The sequence below is a fragment of the Amblyraja radiata genome, chromosome 8 (genome assembly GCF_010909765.2).
Source record: "Amblyraja radiata isolate CabotCenter1 chromosome 8, sAmbRad1.1.pri, whole genome shotgun sequence".
Lineage (NCBI taxonomy): Eukaryota > Metazoa > Chordata > Chondrichthyes > Rajiformes > Rajidae > Amblyraja > Amblyraja radiata.
The window spans coordinates 6517263-6536494 of record NC_045963.1 but is presented as its reverse complement, the minus strand read 5'-3'; the positions used below and the strand labels follow the sequence as shown (position 1 = coordinate 6536494).

At 51.0% G+C, this 19232-nt stretch overlaps 1 protein-coding gene across 1 annotated transcript in view; it reads right to left on the bottom strand.

Annotated features, from left to right (window-relative positions):
• syndig1 (synapse differentiation inducing 1) overlaps window positions 1-17879 on the bottom strand; it is a 35868-nt gene extending 17989 nt beyond the window's left edge. The window contains exons 1-2 of the mRNA XM_033025002.1: window positions 17793-17879; window positions 3912-4408 (exon numbers count right to left, since the gene is read on the bottom strand). Coding sequence (XP_032880893.1) covers window positions 3912-4340 — 429 coding nt within the window. The 5' untranslated portion in view covers window positions 4341-4408; window positions 17793-17879. The remainder of the gene's footprint in view (window positions 1-3911; window positions 4409-17792) is intronic.
• Between the last annotated feature and the right edge of the window lie 1353 nt (window positions 17880-19232).

Sequence of the window (19232 nt, the reverse complement as noted above, 5' to 3'; positions counted from 1 at the left end):
GCGGACCCCGAGCGTTCACCAGTCCCATATGGTGGACGTCGACTGGTGGACGCGACGGGGTGCTGCCACTTGGTGTTTATTGTTCTAGGTTTGCTCGTCCTGGGCCCTGCCTTCATGAGACCAAAGGTTTTTGAGTCCTCTTCCATATCCTTCATTCGCTTAGAGAGGTCATTGCCAAAGAGCAGTGTGTCTGGCTCATTGGCTGGGGTTTTGCACAACCCCGCAAATTTAGGATTGATGGCAGGTCTTATTATTTCTTTACGCAGGTTGTTGATCTCAAATTGCGTATTGCACAACAGCTCGAGAGTATCTTGTTGATTGGTGGTCATCTCTGTGTTGTCCACGGAACAAGAAAACGAAGTGATGGCTGACGTCAGGAGCCTGAGGATCCGCTGCAGTTTTAGCTCCTGGTGTCGGATGTTTGGCCCAACGTGCCCCCAGATTTGGCTGTTTACAGCTGGCACTTTGAGGGACTCACAGTTCTCTGGAGCTGTATATGTTTCTAAAGCCTCATTGACCACCTCTCCTGTAGAGCCCTGTTGGAGAGGTGGTTGATGCTGGCCGCTAGTTTGGCCTCTAACGGTCTTCCTGCATGTGGGGTTGCCACGTAGCGGTCCACCACACCAAGCAGCTCTTCCTGTTCCTGCACCCCTTGCATACTCCCGAGATCTTCAGCCATCGTCCCCTCTTCTTGACCAGCCCAGTCCTGGTCACCAAAGCTACCCTCGGGTAAGGAGGAAGCAATGGACAGTGCACAAGGCACTGTGGAGGGAGTGCCTGACCTCCCCCTGCGAGAGCGCCCCTCACGAGGCGCACCTCGCTGGAGAACCTGCTCCAGGAGCCGCTCCATGCGGCTCAGGCGGCTGTCTCTCCCCCGCCCGGGTGGAGAGACGTCCCTGTCCGACGTGTCGGAAACCACCGGCTGGACGCTTTTCCTGGTAGCTTTACATCCAGCCCGCTGCTCAGGCGCTAGCGGGGCTGGGCTCGACACGGTGTCGGGAATAGCGGAGCGCTCGGTAAGCGTTCCTACCGCCTGTTGCTGCCCCCCCCCCTGATGGAACGCTCCTCTGGTGGAGTCGAACGGGGGACAGATTTCTTTGAGAGCCTTTTCTTGGATATACTCATTTTGAAAGAGAAATCAGATGGCTCTCCTTTCACAAGTAAAGCCGACCTCAGTTTAACTTACCTGACGGTCCGTCTTTTAAATTGCAGCGGGAGCGCCTGACTCCCGCTGCAGCCGCTGTTGCACTGCTGGCGTAATGCCGCGCATGCGTGCTGAGCGGGTTCTTCACGTAGTCACTCACGTGACTCCGAAGTAAAATGGTTGGTCAGAGAGGAGACTCTGCAGGCCTTGGCGGACCGAGCGTTAGTGCTCAGTGAGTTAAGCCCCTCTCCCTCGGGACTGGCAATTGTGGGGCAGAGATTCACCCTCTCAGCGCCCCCCTTGTCTGCCCCCACCCCTCATCTGACAGCCGGGTGCTGATTCATTTACTGGACGGTGAACAGGGCCGGATTTAGATGAAGAGAGGCCCTAGGCTGTTCCACTTTTGAGGCCCCTCCCAATCTCCCATGTAAGGCCCCTCTCAATCAGCCCATGAAGCCTATAGGTAAATCCGGCCCTGCCGAGGCCCCCCTGGTTCTCGAGGCCCTCAGCTTAAGCTTGTGAAGCTTATACGTAAATCCAGCCCTGACGGTGAATCAGGTTATGACAGGCTCCTTCCTGCATCGCTTCCCACCAACCCATTACCAGCTCGTCCATTGAAATATGGACACTCACATCTTTACAAAGTTAGCCAAGGGAAAGGAAGGACTATGTGTAGGAAGGAACTGCAGATGCTGGTTTAGACCGAAGATAGACACAAAAAGCTGGAGTAACTCAGCGGGACGGGCAGCATCTCTGGAGGGAAGGAATGGGTGACGTTTCGGGTCGAGACCCTTCTTCAGACCCCTCAGGTTGAAGAAGGGTCTCGACCTAAAACGTCACCCATTCCTTATCTCCAGAGATGCTGCCTCTCCCGCAGAATTACTCCAGCTTTTTGTGTCTATCTTCAAACTATAGTCAGGAGCTGGAAGGTGGTCCACTGTACCACACACCCGATTTCAATGAGTAGGAAAGGGCGCAGAGGATATTCACCAGCATGTAACCTGAGCATGCGGGCTTGAGCTACAGGGAAAGGTTGGATAGGCTGGGACTCATCTCTCTGGAGGGTAGGAGGCTGAGGGGTGACCTTATTGAGGTGTACAAGATCATGAGGGGCACGGATAAAGTGAACGCTCACAGTCTGTTCCCCAGGGTAGAGGATTCTAAAACTAGAGAGCACAGGCGTAAGGTGAGAGGGGAGAGATTTAAGAGGCTCAGGGGTAACATTTTCACTCAGAGTGTAGTCTGTATCTGGAATGAACTACCAGAGGAAGCTATGGAAGTGGGATACAATTACAACTTTTAAGAGCCATTTGGGCAGATATATGGATAGGAGAGGGTTAGAGGGATATGGACCACATGCAGGCAAACTGGGACTAGCCCAGTATGCCAAGTTGGTCGGCATGGACAAAGTGGGCTGAAGGGCCTGTCTCCGTGCTGTACAACTCTATGACTCTCTGAAATTGAGACTCTGTGTCCCTGCTTCCCTGCAGCTCCGCATCTCTGTGTCCCTGCAGCTCCGCATCTCTGTGTCCCTGTGTCCCTGTGTCTCCGTGTCTCCGTGTCTCCGTGTCTCCGTGTCCCTGTGTCTCCGTGTCTCCGTGTCCCCGTGTCCCTGTGTCCCCGTGCCTCCGTGTCTCCGTGTCCCTGTGTCTCTGTGTCCCTGTGTCCCTGTGTCCCTGTGTCCCTGTGTCCCTGTGTCCCTGTGTCTCCGTGTCCCTGTGTCCCTGTGTCTCCGTGTCTCCGTGTCTCTGTGTCCCTGTGTCCCTGTGTCTCCGTGTCCCTGTGCCCCTGTGTCTCCGTGTCCCTGTGTCTCCGTGTCACTGTGTCCCTGTGTCCCTGTGTCCCTGTGCCCCTGTGTCCCTGTGTCCCTGTGTCCCTGTGTCCCTGTGTCCCTGTGTCTCCGTGTCCCTGTGTCTCCGTGTCACTGTGTCCCTGTGTCCCTGTGCCCCTGTGTCCCTGTGTCCCTGTGTCTCCGTGTCCCTGTGTCTCCGTGTCACTGTGTCCCTGTGTCCCTGTGTCCCTGTGCCCCTGTGTCCCTGTGTCCCTGTGTCTCTGTGTCTCTGTGCCCCTGTGCCCCTGTGCCCCTGTGTCCCTGTGCCCCTGTGTCCCTGTGTCTCTGTGCCCCTGTGTCTCTGTGTCTCTGTGCCCCTGTGTCTCTGTGCCCCTGTGTCTCTGTGTCCCTGTGCCCCTGTGCCCCTGTGTCCCTGTGCCCCTGTGTCCCTGTGTCCCTGTGTCCCTGTGCCCCTGTGTCTGTGTCTCTGTGTCCCTGTGCCCCTGTGCCCCTGTGTCCCTGTGTCTCTGTGTCCCTGTGTCCCTGTGCCCCTGTGCCCGTGTCCCTGTGCCCCTGTGCCCCTGTGTCCCTGTGCCCCTGTGTCCCTGTGCCCCTGTGTCCCTGTGTCCCTGTGCCCCTGTGTCTCTGTGTCCCTGTGTCCCTGTGCCCCTGTGTCCCTGTGCCTCTGTGTCCCTGTGTCCCTGTGTCCCTGTGTCCCTGTGACCCTGTGTCTCCGTCCCTGTGCCCCTGTGTCCCTGTGTCCCTGTGTCCCTGTGTCCCTGTGTCCCTGTGCCCCTGTGTCCCTGTGTCCCTGTGTCCCTGTGACCCTGTGTCTCCGTGCCTGTGTCTCTGTGTCCCTGTGTCCCTGTGTCCCTGTGCCCCTGTGACCCTGTGTCCCTGTGTCTCCATGCCTGTGCCTCCGTGTCTCTGTGACTGACATTGTGCCCCGTGACTGTGTGACCCTGTGGCATTAATGGCCCCCTCGCTGGTTCCTACCTCCAGCTCCTGGAACTCCTCCTCATCCTCCAGGTCGTAGGAGAGTGTCTGCAGTTTGCCCTCATCTGTGGACAGGTCAATGAAGTCTCCGTCCTCGTAGTCCATGCCCTGGTTGAGAGGGGACTTGTTGTCGATGAAGGTGGTCTCACATGTGTCCGAGCTGCTGTCGTCACAGGGGGGCAGCAGGCTGCCCGTGTAGGTGAAGATGCCAGCTCGGTACTGTGCATCCACCGCATGCTGTAGGTTCTGGGCACTGAGTACCTGCTGCTCACTCTCCCCCACGCCCAGCTCCCCCTCGTAGTGTGGCGTGGGGTAGACACACGGCGGCCCCTCCAAGCCCTCCACATGAGCCTCGGTGGTGTTGATCAGACCATTGGCCGCTACTGCTCTGGGACTCCAGCCGTTCCGCTGCTCCATCTCACCCTCCATGCTCACAATCCACTCTCCGCGACCAAGTTATCTACACGCCTCACACATCTGACCTCCGGGTCTTCCCCCTGTGAAACAACACAAACACATCCTTAAAAACATCAGAAGGCCAGGAGCGAAAGGAGCAGAATAAGGCCATTCGGCCCATCAAGCCATAGAGGGAGTACAGAGAAGGTTCACCAGACTGATTCCTGGGATGGCAGGACTTTCATATGAAGAAAGACTGGATAGACTCGGCTTATACACGCTAGAATTTAGAAGATTGAGGGGGGATCTTATAAAAACTTACAAAATTCTTAAGGGGTTGGACAGGCTAGATGCAGGAAGATTATTCCCGATGTTGGGGAAGTCCAGAACTAGGGGTCACAGTTTAAGGATAAGAGGGCAGTCTTTTAGGACCGAGATGAGAAAATCATTTTTTACACAGAGAGTGGTGAATCTGTGGAATTCTCTGCCACAGAAGGTAGTTGAGGCCAGTTCATTGGCTATATTTAAGAGGGAGTTAGATGTGGCCCTTGTGGCTAAAGGGATCAGGGGGTATGGAGAGAAGGCAGGGATGGGATACTGAGTTGGATGATCAGACATGATCATATCGAATGGCAGTGCAGGCTCGAAGGGCCGAATGGCCTACTCCTGCACCTATTTTCGATGTTTCTAAGTCTACTCCACCATTCAATCATGGCTGTTCTATCTCTCCCTCCTAACCCCATTCTCCTGCCTTCTCCCCATAATCTCTGACACCTGTAATAATCAAGAATCTATCTATCTATCTGCCTTAAATATCCATTGACTTCACAGCCTTCTGTGGCAAGGAATCCCACAGACTAAAGAAATTCCTCCTCATCTCCTTCCTGAAAGAACCCCCTTCAATGCTGAGGCTGTCTTGGACTCTCCCAGTAGTTGAAACATCCTCTCCACATCCACTCTATCCAAGCCTTTCGGTATTCGGTATGTGGAACATCATTGAACAGCTACATAGAAGTAAATAGAGTGGCAAAGAAGGTGCACGCAAAGGTATGCTTGCCCTCATCAGACGGGATATTGAGTAGAAGTCAGGAAGTGACGTTTTTTTAAATAGTTTGGTGAGATTTGGTGTTCTGGTCGACCCATTACAGGAAGGATGAGGAGGCTTTGGAGAGGGTGCAGAGGAGGTTCACCTGCATGATGCCTGGATTAGGCTGTATTAGCTACAGGATAGAAACAGAAACATAGAAAATAGGTGCAGGAGTAGGCCCTTCGAGCCTGCACCGCCATTCAACATGATCTTGGCTGATCATCCAACTCAGTATCCTGTCCCTGCCTTCTCTACATACCCCCTGATCCCTTTAGCCACAAGGGCCACATCTAACTCCCTCTTAAATATAGCCAATGAACTGGCCTCAACTACTTTCTGTGGCAGAGAATTCCACAGATTCACCACTCTCTGTGTGAAATTTTTTTTTCTCATCTCGGTCCTAAAAGGCTTCCCCCTTATCCTTAAACTGTGACCCCTTGTTCTGGACCCCCAACATCGGGAACAATCTTCTTGCATCTAGCCTGTCCAACCCCTTAAGAATTTTGTACGTTTCTATAAGATCCCCCCTCAGTCTTCTAAATTCCAGCGAGTACAAGCCGAGTCTATCCAGTCTTTCTTCATATGAAAGTCCTGCCATCCCAGGAATCAGTCTGGTGAACCTTCTCTGTACTCCCTCTATGGCAAGAAAGTCTTTCCTCAGATTAGGAGACCAAAACTGTACGCAATACTCCAGGTGTGGTCTCACCAAGGCCCTGTACAACTGCAGTAGAACCTCCCTGCTCCTATACTCAAATCCTTTTGCTATGAATGCTAACATACCATTCGCTTTCTTCACTGCCTGCTTCACCTGCATGCCTACTTTCAATGACTGGTGTACCATGACACCCAGGTCTCGTTGCATCTCCCCTTTTCCTAATCGGCCGCCATTCAGGTAATAGTCTACTTTCCTGTTCTTGCCACCAAAGGTTGGACGGACTTGGGTTGCTTTCTCTGGAACGCCAGAGGTTGTGGGAAGACCTGATAGAAGTGTATAAAGTTATGAGAAGCATAGATAGGTAGACAGTCAAAGCCTTTGTCCCAGGGTTGAAATGTCAAAGACTGGAGGGCGTAGCTATCAGGTGAGAGCAGGAACATTGAAAGGATAAGTGTTCTTTTTACACAGAGGGTGGTGGGTGCCTGGAACACACTGCCAGATATGTTTGTCTCTGAAGTCTGGGCCAAAGGGCCTGTTCCTGTGGACAAACACAAAATGCTGCAGTAACCCAGCGGGACAGGCAGCATCTCTGGAGAGAAGGAATGGGTGATATTTCGGGTCGAGACTATTCCTGACTGATGTCACGTTGTCACTTGCGGGCGGAGCACCAAGGGAAATTCCTTGTATGTGAATACTTGGCCAATAAACTTATTCATTCAATCATTCATTCATTCTTCAGACCCGAACGTCACCCATTCCTTCTCTCCAGAGATGCTGCCTGTCCCGTTGAGTTACGCCAGCATTTTGTGTCTATCTTCGGTTTGAACCGGCATCTGCAGTTCCTTCCTACACTGTACTGCTCTGTGTTGTATGTTCTTCTGTGGAGAGCCCACACCACACTGTAATCCACTGTCCCGACTCTCCTTTCCACAGCAGTGGGCCACCCTATGATGAATTTGGATGAAGTGCCGCTGAAATGTTCACTCACTTTAATGAGCAATCTGACAGGGGCTTGAGTAAGCAGCAGATTGCTTGTTCTAAATCCTTGCATTGTCCCACCAGCCAGGGCTAGACTGATGTGTTCAACGTGGACAACAACCTGGGATCGATGGTGGTAGCCCAGCCCCGGAGTCACAGGTTCAAGACCATGGACAGATCCATGTGCCTATCCCATAGTCTCTGAAACACCACTATCGTATCTGCCTTCACCATCAGTGGATATGTTTAAGTCAGAGATAGATCGATTAGTACAGCTGTCAGAGGTTAAGGGGAGAAGGCAGGAGAATGGGGTTAGGACAATAGACAATAAGTGCAGGAGTAGGCCATTCGGCCCTTTGAGCCAGCATGGCTGATCATCCCCAATCAGTACCCCGTTCCTGCCGTCTCCCCATATCCCCTGACTCTGCTATTTTTAAGAGCCCTATGTAGCTCTCTCTTGAAAGCATCCAGAGAACCAGCCTCCACCACCCTCTGAGGCAGAGAATTCCACAGACTCATCACTCTCTGTGAGAAAAAGTGTTTCCTCGTCTCCGTTCTAAATGGCTTACTCCTTATTCTTAAACTGTGGCCCCTGGTTCTGGACTCCCCCAACATCAGGAACATGTTTCCTGCCTCTAGCGTGTCCAAGTCCTTAACAATCTTATATGTTTCAATAAGATATCCTCTCATCCTTCTAAACTCCAGAGTATACAAGCCCAGCTGCTCCATTCTCTCAGCATATGACAGTCCCGCCATCCCGGGAATTAACCTTGTAAACCTACGCTGCACTCCCTCAATAGCAAGAAAGTCCTTCCTCAAATTAGGGGGCCAAAACTGCACACAATACTCCAGGTGTGGTCTCACTAGGGCCCTGTACAACTGCAGAAGGACCTCTTTGCTCCTGTATTCGATTCCTCTTGTTATAAAGGCCAACATGCCATTCGCTTTCTTCACTGCCTGCTGTACCTGCATGCTTACTTTCATAGACTGATGTACAAGGACCCCCAGATCCCGTTGTACTTCCCCTTTTCCCAACTTGACGCCATTTCGATGGAGAGATAGATCAGCCATGATTGAATGGCAGAGTAGACTTGATGTGCCGAATGGCCTAATTCTACTCCTATTCCTTATGACCACCCCTGGCAGCGTGGTCCAGGCATCTACCTGTGTAAAAAACATCCCCTGCACATCTCCTTTGAATGTTGCCACTCTCCTCTTAAAGCTGTGCCCTCTAGCCGGTGAATCTTCCATGCAGGGACAAAGGTTCTGACTGTCTACCCTATCTATGTCTCTCACCATTGTATATACTTCTGTCAGTGACTCCGTGGTTTCCAGGCAAGACCCAAAGTCCTTCCAACTGTGACCAGGAATAAGAGCAGTCAAGTGGCAAACATGGTTACAGAGTCACAGGGCAAAACAGCAGAGAAACAGGCCCTTCAGCCCACCTTGTCCATGCCAACCATGTTGAGCTCGTCCCATTTGCCTGATTTTAGACCCATATCCCTCCAAGCCCCAGCTGCACATATATTTGTGCAGGGGAGAATGCAGGAACGGGGTACTGATTGGGGATAATCAGCCATGATCACATTGAATGGTGGCCGATTGGGAAAAGGGGAGATGCAATGAGACCTGGGTGTCGTGGTACACCAGTCATTGAAAGTAGGCATGCAGGTGCAGCAGGCAGTGAAGAAAGCGAATGGTATGTTAGCATTCAGAGCAAAAAGATTTGAGTATAGGAGCAGGGAGATTCTACTGCAGTTGTACAGGGTCTTGGTGAGACCACACCTGGAGTATTGCGTACAGTTTTGGTCTCCTAATCTGAGGAAGGACATTCTTGCCATAGAGGAAGTACAGAGAAGGTTCACCAGACTGATTCCTGGGATGTCAGGACTTTCATATGAAGAAAGGCTGGATAGACTTGGCTTGTACTCACTAGAATTTAGAAGATTGAGGGGGGATCTTATAGAAACTTACAAAATTCTTAAGGGGTTGGACAGGCTAGATGCAGGAAGATTGTTCCCGATGTTGGGGAAGTCCAGAACAAGGGGCCACAGTTTAGGAATAAAGGGGAAATCTTTTAGGACTGGGATGAGAAAACCATTTTTTACACAGAGAGTGGTGAATCTATGGAATTTTAATTCGGAGTCACGTGAGTGACTACGTGAAGAACCCCGCCAGGACGCATGCGTGTCATATCGCTACACTGCAACGAGTCACAGCAGGGGGAACGACGTTCCCCTTAGCGGCAAAAATTGAAAGTCGGGAACAGCAGGTAAGGAGACTCTGCGTTCCTTCCACTTACCTTACAGGTGGAGACATGGACCAGATCCACGAAGGCTGCGGAAAAGCTGGCGGGGGAGAACAGCGGAGTTGCGGGCAGCCAGCAGCAGCAGCCAACGGCACGCTAATCTCCCGTAATGGGAACAGCTGTGCCCGACTTCGCTCCCGCACCGGCCACGGCCGGGCGGTAGAGCGAAGCAAAAAACTAACAGAGTCGTTGACTCCGATGAGTCCGACTCTGAATAGCCGCGAGCGGCCAGTGCCCGAGAGCATTGGAGCCGGTTGGAGCGGCTGGGAGCGGGGAACAAGAGCAGCCGCGACGGCCAGTGCCCGTGAGCATTGGAGCCGGTTGGAGCGGCTGCAGGAGGAAATACTCCAAAGTGGCAGGCTCCGGGAGATGGAGGCTAGCCACAGTGGGCAGTTAGTAAGCCCCACAGCAGTACCTCTTGTGGGGCTGCACAGTGTTCCTCCTCATCAGAGGGGAGCACGGAGGGTCAATCCTGGGCTGACTGCCGGAACTGGAGCAGGAGCGGCTTCAGGAGCAGCGGCTTCAGGAGCAGCCGCGACGGCCAGTGACCATGAGGTGGCCAGTGCCCGAGAGCATCAGAGCCAGCTGGAGCGGCTGTTGGAGCAGGTAAGTGGCAGGCTCCGGGAGATGGAGACTAGTCACAGGGGGGCAGCTAGTAAGTCCTACAGCAGTACCTCTTGTAGGGCTGCACAGTGTTTCTCCCTCATCAGAGGGGAGTATAGGGGGTCAATTCTGGGCTGAACCTGAAGAGGGGTGCAGAACATACCCCTAGTGCACATGGGGTGCAAGAAAACCTATTGGAAGACACTTACCATCAGGGAACTGCAAAACACTGAATGTTCCCAGTGTCAACCAGTGTATTTGAAAACATGGCAGAGTCAGGGACTTGAAACAACAGCAAGTTCTGAAAGTCCTAACAGCGGGAATTACGGGTTTCGCCCGCACAATAAACAAAAAAGACATGACACAAGATCACCAGGATGCACTGGCTTTATTTTGCAACTACCAATACGAGTAAACAGCATTAGGAAGAAGTGCCATCCAACCGGCTTTAGACCCTAATTTGCAGGCCTATGCAAACCTGGAACCTCCAAACCACCAATATTACTATTTGGAGGCAACTTATCAAAACAGGTAAAAGAACTTGACAAAGAGGGTAAAACCCTGGGGCTCATTAAAGCAACGTCTAAAAACTACTTCCTGGGGAATGCGCTAATCCTCAACACCGACCCAACTACAGATCCAGACACCGGCACCTCAACGTCCACGGAGGATGCCGAAAAAGTAACAAACCTACTAATAGTAACCATGCAGGAAGGTGGGCCTGGTTCCTTACGAGGTTGGTGGGAGATTACAATTCTATCTGGATGCATGGAATAAATTAACTACCGAAGCTTATATTTTCAGAAGTATAGGGTTATACCATAGAATTTATACAAAACATAATCCTCCAGTTCAGCATGTACCGAACCGAATGTTCGTGCTTACAGGCAAAAAAAAAAAAAAAAAATTAAAAGCGCATACCGAACTACAGTGCCCATATAAAAAAGGAGTAATGGAGGATATCCAACACGAATCACAGGAATTCGTGTCCAAAATATTTATCATAAACTGATGGTGGTTGCCACATCATCATAGATTTGACTAATTTGAATACTTTCGTACTTTATATTCATTACTAGATGGGAACCTTTGTTACTGCTAAGCAATTGATTCCTAGGTTACTACATGGCAAGCATCGTATTAAAAAATGCTTACTATACAGTACCCATTAGAGGTGACCACAGATGTTATTTAACACAATGGATCATCTGCGGTTCGCCTTTAACACAGTTCACATGTAAGTGACTTTGCCGAAAGAAAAGGTTACAGCCTTAATGGAGGCTTGCAGCAAAACAAAACCATCCATCAGACTGGTAGCAAGAATAATTGGCATTATAGTGGCTGCGTTTCCAGCCACACAAATCGGACCTTTACATTATCAAAAATTACAGAGGGCACACATTCGTGCACTCAAAAATTATGGGGGTCATTCTGACAGACCAATGAAGCTACCAATAGAGGCCACAATGGAACTAAAATGGTGGAAACATAACATTAGGCATTGTTCCGATCCAAACATTATCAGCTACCCGTCTATGGAACTACATACTGATGCCAGTGCACTTGGATGGGATGCTACCAATTCCATCTCCAGCTGTGGCGGAGATGGAAACACTGGGCATAAACTACCTGGGAATGTTGAGTGCATTCCATGGCTTTAAGTCATATTGTTCTGGGTTATATCACCAGCATGTTAGACTACAAATTGACAACACCACCGTGGTAGCATATATCAACCATATGGGTGGAAACATCATGTGACAATCTGACCAACACAATTTGGCAAGTGTATCCAGAGAGATATTTGGATATCAGCTACCTACTTACCAGGTAAACTGAATTTAGTGGCAGACAACAGGTCACGCAAATTCTATGAAAAACACTGAATGGATGTTGGATAAAAAATGTATTGCTGAAATTACAGCACGGTATGGAACACCAGATATCGACCTATTCGCATCCATGCTCTCACCAGTTATCGAATTATGTTCATGGGAACCAGAACCTGGGGCAGTGGCTACAGATGCATTTTCGCTGCATTGGGGGATTATTTATTTATGCATTCCCTCCTTCTGCCTCATCAGTCGGGTATTTAGGAATATACAGTAGACTCCGCGTCTGGTATTTTGATAGTAACCGATTGGCCTACTCAACCATGGGTCCCGGTGATACTCGACATGGTATTAGAACCATGCATCACCATCCATCATAGACCTAATTTACTGGTTCTTCCCGCAACAAGGGGTAGTTACCCATGTCATAATTATATAAACCTATTAATTAATAGAGTTGAAAGCACCTCTACTACACCTGGGACCGACGGACCGAACAGTGGATATTATTTCAGCGGCCCACAGACAGTCGACCAAAAAACAGTACTTGGTGTCTTGAAGAAATGGGAAGTACTGTCACAACAATAAACATCACCCACAGATCTATGAACATCCCGTCTGTTCTGGAATTCCTGGCAAGCCTCCATTACGATGAGAGGCTCAGTCATAGTGCCATCAACTGCGCCAGAAGTGCTCTGTCAACATACCTGTGGCAAGGAACAGAGCGGCATTCTGTTGGGACACACCCTGGTAACCAAACTCATGAGGGGCATTTTAATGTTAATCCCCAAGAACCAGGTACTCCCAAATATGGGATGTGAGCATTGTACTGACCATGTTAAGAAACTGGTCTCCAGCTACAGCTCTGTCCCTACAGAAACTGACTATGAAAACAGTCATGCTGATGGCCTTGGTCACGGCACAAAGGGTCCAGTCACTACAGAAACTAAGGCTGGACAACATGATTATTTCATCTGGAAATTTAACTTTTCACATCAATGAAATAGTCAAACAGAACAGACAGGGGTCAGCAGGCCTAAAAACAGAATTCAGGGCCTACCCGACAGATGGTCGTCTCTGTATTGTAACACACTTACTATTATATATGGAGTATACTAAGGTCATCAGAGGGAAAGAAATGTAACTTTAATCAGCTACAAACAGCCACTCAAAGCAGTGACAGTCCAGACCATCTCTAGATGGCTACAACAGGTCCTAATAAAGGCTGGAGTAGACACTAGCATTTTTAAATCTCACTCCACCAGGGCTGCAGCTACATCGGCAGCTATGAAGTTGGACGTTCCTATGGACCAAATCCTCAAGACAGCAGGATGGTCAACGGAGGAAACTTTCCAACGACTTTATAACAAACCAGTCATTGAACCTGGAACATTTGCAGAAACAAATTTAAGTTCTGTAATATAATTTACCCCATAAATAGGGGCAATAATTGGTGTTAATATATTTATCGTTGGGTTTCAATATCGTATTGATGTCTAATGATGTTAACTCTATTCTCCCCATAATCAAGGCAGATGTGATGCATGGACTCGTTTCCACGGCATGAAATCACAGAGCTTTAAAATCTTCACGTAGTCACTCACATGACTCCGAAGTAAAATAGTAAGATTAAACGAGAACTTACCAGTTTGAAGTTTGATCGTTATTTTATGAGGAGTAACGTTGAGGGATTACGTGCCCTCCGCTCCCACCCTTGATCATATACTCAACTGGTATCTCTTCTCTAATCTTACTATGTTTAGTCATTACAGTTATCTGTGATTTCACACCGCTGCTTTGAAGAATGACACGCATGCGTCCTGGCGGGGTTCTTCACGTATTCCCTCAACGTTACTCCTCATAAAATAACGATCAAACTTCAAACTGATAAGTTCTCGTTTAATCTTACTATTCTCTGCCACAGAAGGTAGTTGAGGCCAGTTCATTGACTATATTTAAGAGGGAGTTAGATGTGGCCCTTGTGGCTAAAGTGATCAGGGGGTATGGAGAGAAGGCAGGTACAGGATACTGAGTTGGATGATCAGCCATGATCATATTGAATGGCGGTGCAGGCTTGAAAGGCCGAATGGCTTACTCCTGCACCTATTTTCTATGAATGGTGGAGCTGGCTCAAAGGGCCAATTGGCCTACTCCAGCGTCTATTGTCTATTGAGGTATACACACAAATGTTTAGAGGGACAAGCCAAACGGGGGCAGGTGGGACTAGTGTAGATGGGGGATGTTGGTTGGCATGAATGCATTGGGCCGAAGGGCCTGTTTCCGTGCTGTGTGACTCTATGGCTTTATAGTTAACTCTATGGTTAATTTCAGAGACGTTGAAGTGATGGGAGTGTATTAATGACCTTCTTTCTCTAGAGGATAAATGTGCACATATCATAATACATCCTTTATACTATTAAACACTTCACTAATTCTTATGACCCCGTTTTAAATAGGGAATGCACGGAGCTAATACAGTCTGAGTGTCGTCCAGTATGGAGGCTAAGAGGAGGCTTGATACAAGGCATGGATAGGGTAGACAGTGGAGGGGGGAGATTCCAAATACTAGAGGGCATGGCTTCAAGGTGAGGGGGCAGACTTTAAAGGGGATGTGCGGGACATTTTTTTTACATAGTGGGTGCCTGGAATGAGCTGCTGAGGTGGTGGTGGAAGCATATACGATAGTGGTGTTTAAGATGCTTTTGGATCGGCAGGGAATGGAGGAATATGGATTATGTGGAGTTGGATACTAGTTGCTCTTGGCATCATGTCCAGCACAGACCTTGTGGGCCGAAAGGCCTGTTCCTGACCTGTTCTGTGTTCTATGTGATTTAGGAGCCAATGATGTCATGAGCAGTGGTGCGTGTGCTGTGTTTTAAAATAGGAATGGATTAAATCACCGGCAGTGTTGGACCAAGTGCCTGAGGAGACTGCAAAAGCAGGCCCCAGCGCCACACGTGTGCAGCGTCAGTCTGCCTGCCTGCCTGCAGTCACTCACACCCAGCAGCACTGCAGCACCTGCCCCAGTGCAACACACACACACACACATCATGCCCCAATGCTACACACGCACCCTGCCCCAGTGTTTTGGTGTATGTTGCACACACCAATGCAACACAAACCCTGCCCCAGTGCAACACACACCAATGCAACACACGCACCCTGCCCCAATGCAAGACGCCCACACACGGGCTTAAAGAGCACCCGGAAAAGCAACATGAACCGTTAGCCAACTAACTCTCCCCTGCATAGTACACACACACACACACACACACGGGCAGACACCCACACTCACACTCACAGGCAGACACCCACACACACTCACAGGCAGACACCCACACACACTCACACGCACTCACACGCACAGACACAGGCAGACACACACAGGCAGACAAACACATACACAGGCACACTTACACTCACACACGCACACACACAGGCAGACACACACTCACAGGCACACACACACACACACCAGCTCCCTCTGCACGGTCCCGTCTCTCTCGCACACACACACACACTCAAAGGCAGGCACACTCACACGATAGACAGAGATAGACACGATCACACACCCACACATACATCTATTCTGGGACACGGGCAGTGACCAGGCGCTGGGACAGGACACGGCGGTCCCGGGCCGCCACAGCCGCGGCGTCGAGGGCAGGAGCTGCCCCATCACCGGAGCCCAGCCCCCAGCGGTGACCATGACCGGGCACGGTGTGTGCATGAAGGCGGGCAGTATCCACACGCGTCCCTTCCCCTCCTCTCCCGTCCCTGCCCCACACCGCACACCGGCCGCACTGCCCCGTGTCCCGGCTCCAGCCCGGGTTCCCTGCGGCAACACCCGTGTGTGTGTGTGTGTGTGTGTGGGTGCGGGACACGAGCCACACCGGGCAGCCGTCTGTGGGGAGGCAAGGAAGAAGGGTCCCGAACCTGATCACCGCCCGGCCATCCCCTTCACACACCCGGCCAGCAGAGTTCCTCCAGCACTTTGTAAATACTCCAGATTCCTACACCTGCAATTCCTTGGCTCCATTTATACATCCGTGTTTACGTTCTACATTACACACTTAATTATACATCCGTGTTAAATACGTGTGTGTGTGTGTGTGTTGTTACATATACACGAGTTGTACAATTTGTTGATGAAGCCACATGTTCAGTTGAGGTCACCCTGTTACAGGAAAGATGTCAAGCTGGAAACGGCGCACAGAAGATTGACGAGGATGTTGCCAGTACTCGATGGACTGAGCTATAGGGAGAGGTTGAGTAGGCTGGGACTCTATTCCTTGGAGTGCAGGAGGATGAGGGTAGATCTTATAGAAGTGTATAAAATCATGAGTGGAATAGATCGAGTAGATGCACAGAGTCTCTTGCCCAGAGTAGGGGAATCGAGGACCAGAGGACATAGGTTTAAGGAGAGGAGGGAAAGATTTAATAGCAACCTAAGGGGCAGCGTTTTAACACAGACGATGCTGGGTTTATGGAACGAGCTGTCGGCGGAGGTAGTTGAAGCTGGGACTATAACAACATTTAAAAGACACCTGGACAGGTACATGGATAGGAACGGTTTAGAGGGATATGGGCCAAACGCGGGCAGATGGGACTAGCAATGATGGGGCTGCTTGGTCAGCATGGGCAAGTTGGGCTAAACGGCCTGTTTCCATGCTGTGGCACAGTATACAGATGGGCACTGGCAAATATGAACCTGTCTGTGAGGTTGTGTGTTAGTTAGTACGTGTGTGTGAGCGAGATGCATGTACTGTGTCTATGTGATTATGTGTCTATATATGTGTATGTGTGAGAGATTCTGTGAGAGAGAGAGAGAGTGTGTGAGAGAGACGGTGTATGTGAGACTGTGATTATTTATGTGAGACAGTGTGTGTGTGTACGAGAATGTATGTGTGACAGTGTGTGGGTTTCTGTGAGAGACTATGTTAATGAGAGTGCAGTGTGTGTGTGTAGGTGTGTGTGAGAGAGACCGTGTAGGTGTGAGACCGTGTGTGTGGGTGGGTAGATGTGTGAGAGTGTATGTGTGTGAGAGAGTGTGTGTGAGAGAGGCAGTGAGTGTGTGTGTGTGTGTGAGAGACTGTGTGTGTGTGTGTGTGTGTGTGTGTGTGTGTGTGTGTGTGTGTGTGTGACAGTGTGTGTGTGTGTGTGAGAGAGACAGTGTGTTTGTGTGTGTGAGAGACAGTGTGTGTGTGTGACTGTGTGTGTGACTGTGTGTGTGAGAGACAGTGAGTGTGTGTGTGACAGTGTGTGTGTGTGCGTGAGAGACTGAGTGTGTGCGTGTGTGTGAGACCGTGTGTGTGAGACCGCGTGTATAGATATGTGGGACCGTGTGTGTTTGTGTGAGAGAGAGACAGTGTGTGTGTGTGACAGTGTGTGTGAGACCGTGTGTGTGAGACCGTGTGTGTGAGACCGTGTGTGAGAGAGAGACAGAGTGTGTGTGTGTGAGACCGTGTGTGAGAGAGAGACAGAGTGTGTGTGTGTGAGACCGTGTGTGAGAGAGAGACAGAGTGTGTGTGTGTGAGACCGTGTGTGAGAGAGAGACAGAGTGTGTGTGTGTGTGTGTATGTGTGTGAGAGAGTGTGTGTGTGAGAGAGAGAGACAGTCTGTGTGAGAGTGTGTGTGAGACCGTGTGTGTGAGACCGTGTGTGTGTGTGTGAGAGAGACAGTGTGTGTGAGACCGTGTGTGTGAGACCGTGTGTATAGATATGTGGGACCGTGTGTGTGTGTGTGAGAGAGACAGTGTGTGTGTGAGACAGTGTGTGTGAGACCGTGTGTATAGATATGTGGGACCGTGTGTGTGTGAGTGAGAGTGTGTGTGTGACTGTGTGTAGGTATGTGGGATACACCGTGCGATACACCGACCGTGCCGCCGCCTCGGTGCTGTCCCCGGTACCGGGTGACCGTGTGTCGGGCCGGGTGCTGCCCCCTCCCCGCCCCCGGTGCTGCAGCAGCGACGCGGTCGGTGCCCGGAGTTCCCTCCTCGCTCCCCCTCCCCGCGGCCGCTCACCTGGAGCCCGGGCGGCGGCGGTGGCGGCTCGGCCTCGGCTGCAGCCCCGGTCCGCTCCTCCCCCGCTCCCCATGCAGCCGTGTCCCCCTCCCCGGTGCGGGACTCCCTCCTCCCTCCCTCTGCCCGCCCGCCTGCCCGCAGCGACTCTGGCCGGGCTCCGGGTCCACTGCAGCGTCTCAGCCGCTCAGCTGCCCGCCCGCACACAGGCAGGTTCCGCATTGCCGGGCTGGTGCCGGACCGCAGCCTCCCTCCCCCGGGGACACATCGCTGGGACATTCCCCACTCATCACTGACCCGCTGCTGCTACAGAGGAGAGAGCCCGCACCGTGCCGTTTGTCAGCTGTACAATGACATTCCCCGCTGCAGCTTCACAGGCCCGTCCTTGCAACACCCCACACACACACACACACACACACAGGATTAATGCAATAACGGGGATACCCGCAAAAACAGCGCATTCTGCATTAGTAAGGGCATCAAATGTTGCGAGGAGAATGTGGTCGAGAGGGAAAAATAGATCAGCCATGAAGATAGACCCGATGGAACGAATGGCCTGATTCTGATCCTATGTCTTATGGAATGTTCTAACAACTTAAATGCCTACTGCAACCAAAGACACAGTCCATAGAAGATCACAGTTGCTGAGGTCAGTGTTGTGCAGTGTTCAAGAAGCTGTTCTTGAACGTGGAGGTCAGGGTTTTCAGGCTCCTGTAACTTCTTCCCGATGGTAGCAGTGAGATGAGAGAGTGGCCAGGGTGGTGTGGGTCTCTGATGATGCTGGTTGCCTTTTTGAGGCAGCGCCTCCTGTAGATCCCTTCGATGCTGGGGAGGTCAGTAGCTGTGATGGACCGGGCAGTGTCCAGCACTCTCTGTAATCCCTGTTGTTCCCGAGTGGAAATGCTGGGAGAATAAAACATGGATTTGTTTTGGACTAGTACAGATGGGAGCTTGATGGTCAGCATGGACTGGGTGGGCCGAAGGGCCTGTCTCTCTTCTGCACAGTCTCCCCCCCCCCCCCCCCCCCCTCCCCCCCCTCCCCCCCGGCTCCACCTATGGAAGCGCCTATTGCCACACCCTGGACGGAGCAGGTCATAGAGTTGAGGAAACAGGCCCTTCAGCCCAACTCCATGCCAACCAAGATGCCCCATCTACAAGAGTTGCATCTGTCCATATGTTCATAAGTCATACGAGCAGAATGGGGTGGGAGATTGCAACCTTCACGTGGTCCGCCCTGTTTCGACTAATGCAATCAACCCGACGTGCACAAACAAATAAGATCAAATAGAACAAGTTGACCGACAACTTTAGGCTGTGCACGCCACACGCAAGAAGAAGATGAGCAGAATAAGACCAGTCTACTCCGCCATTCAATCATGACTGATCTATTTTCCCCTCTCAACCCCACACTCTTGCCTTCTCCCCGTAAACCTCTGACACCCG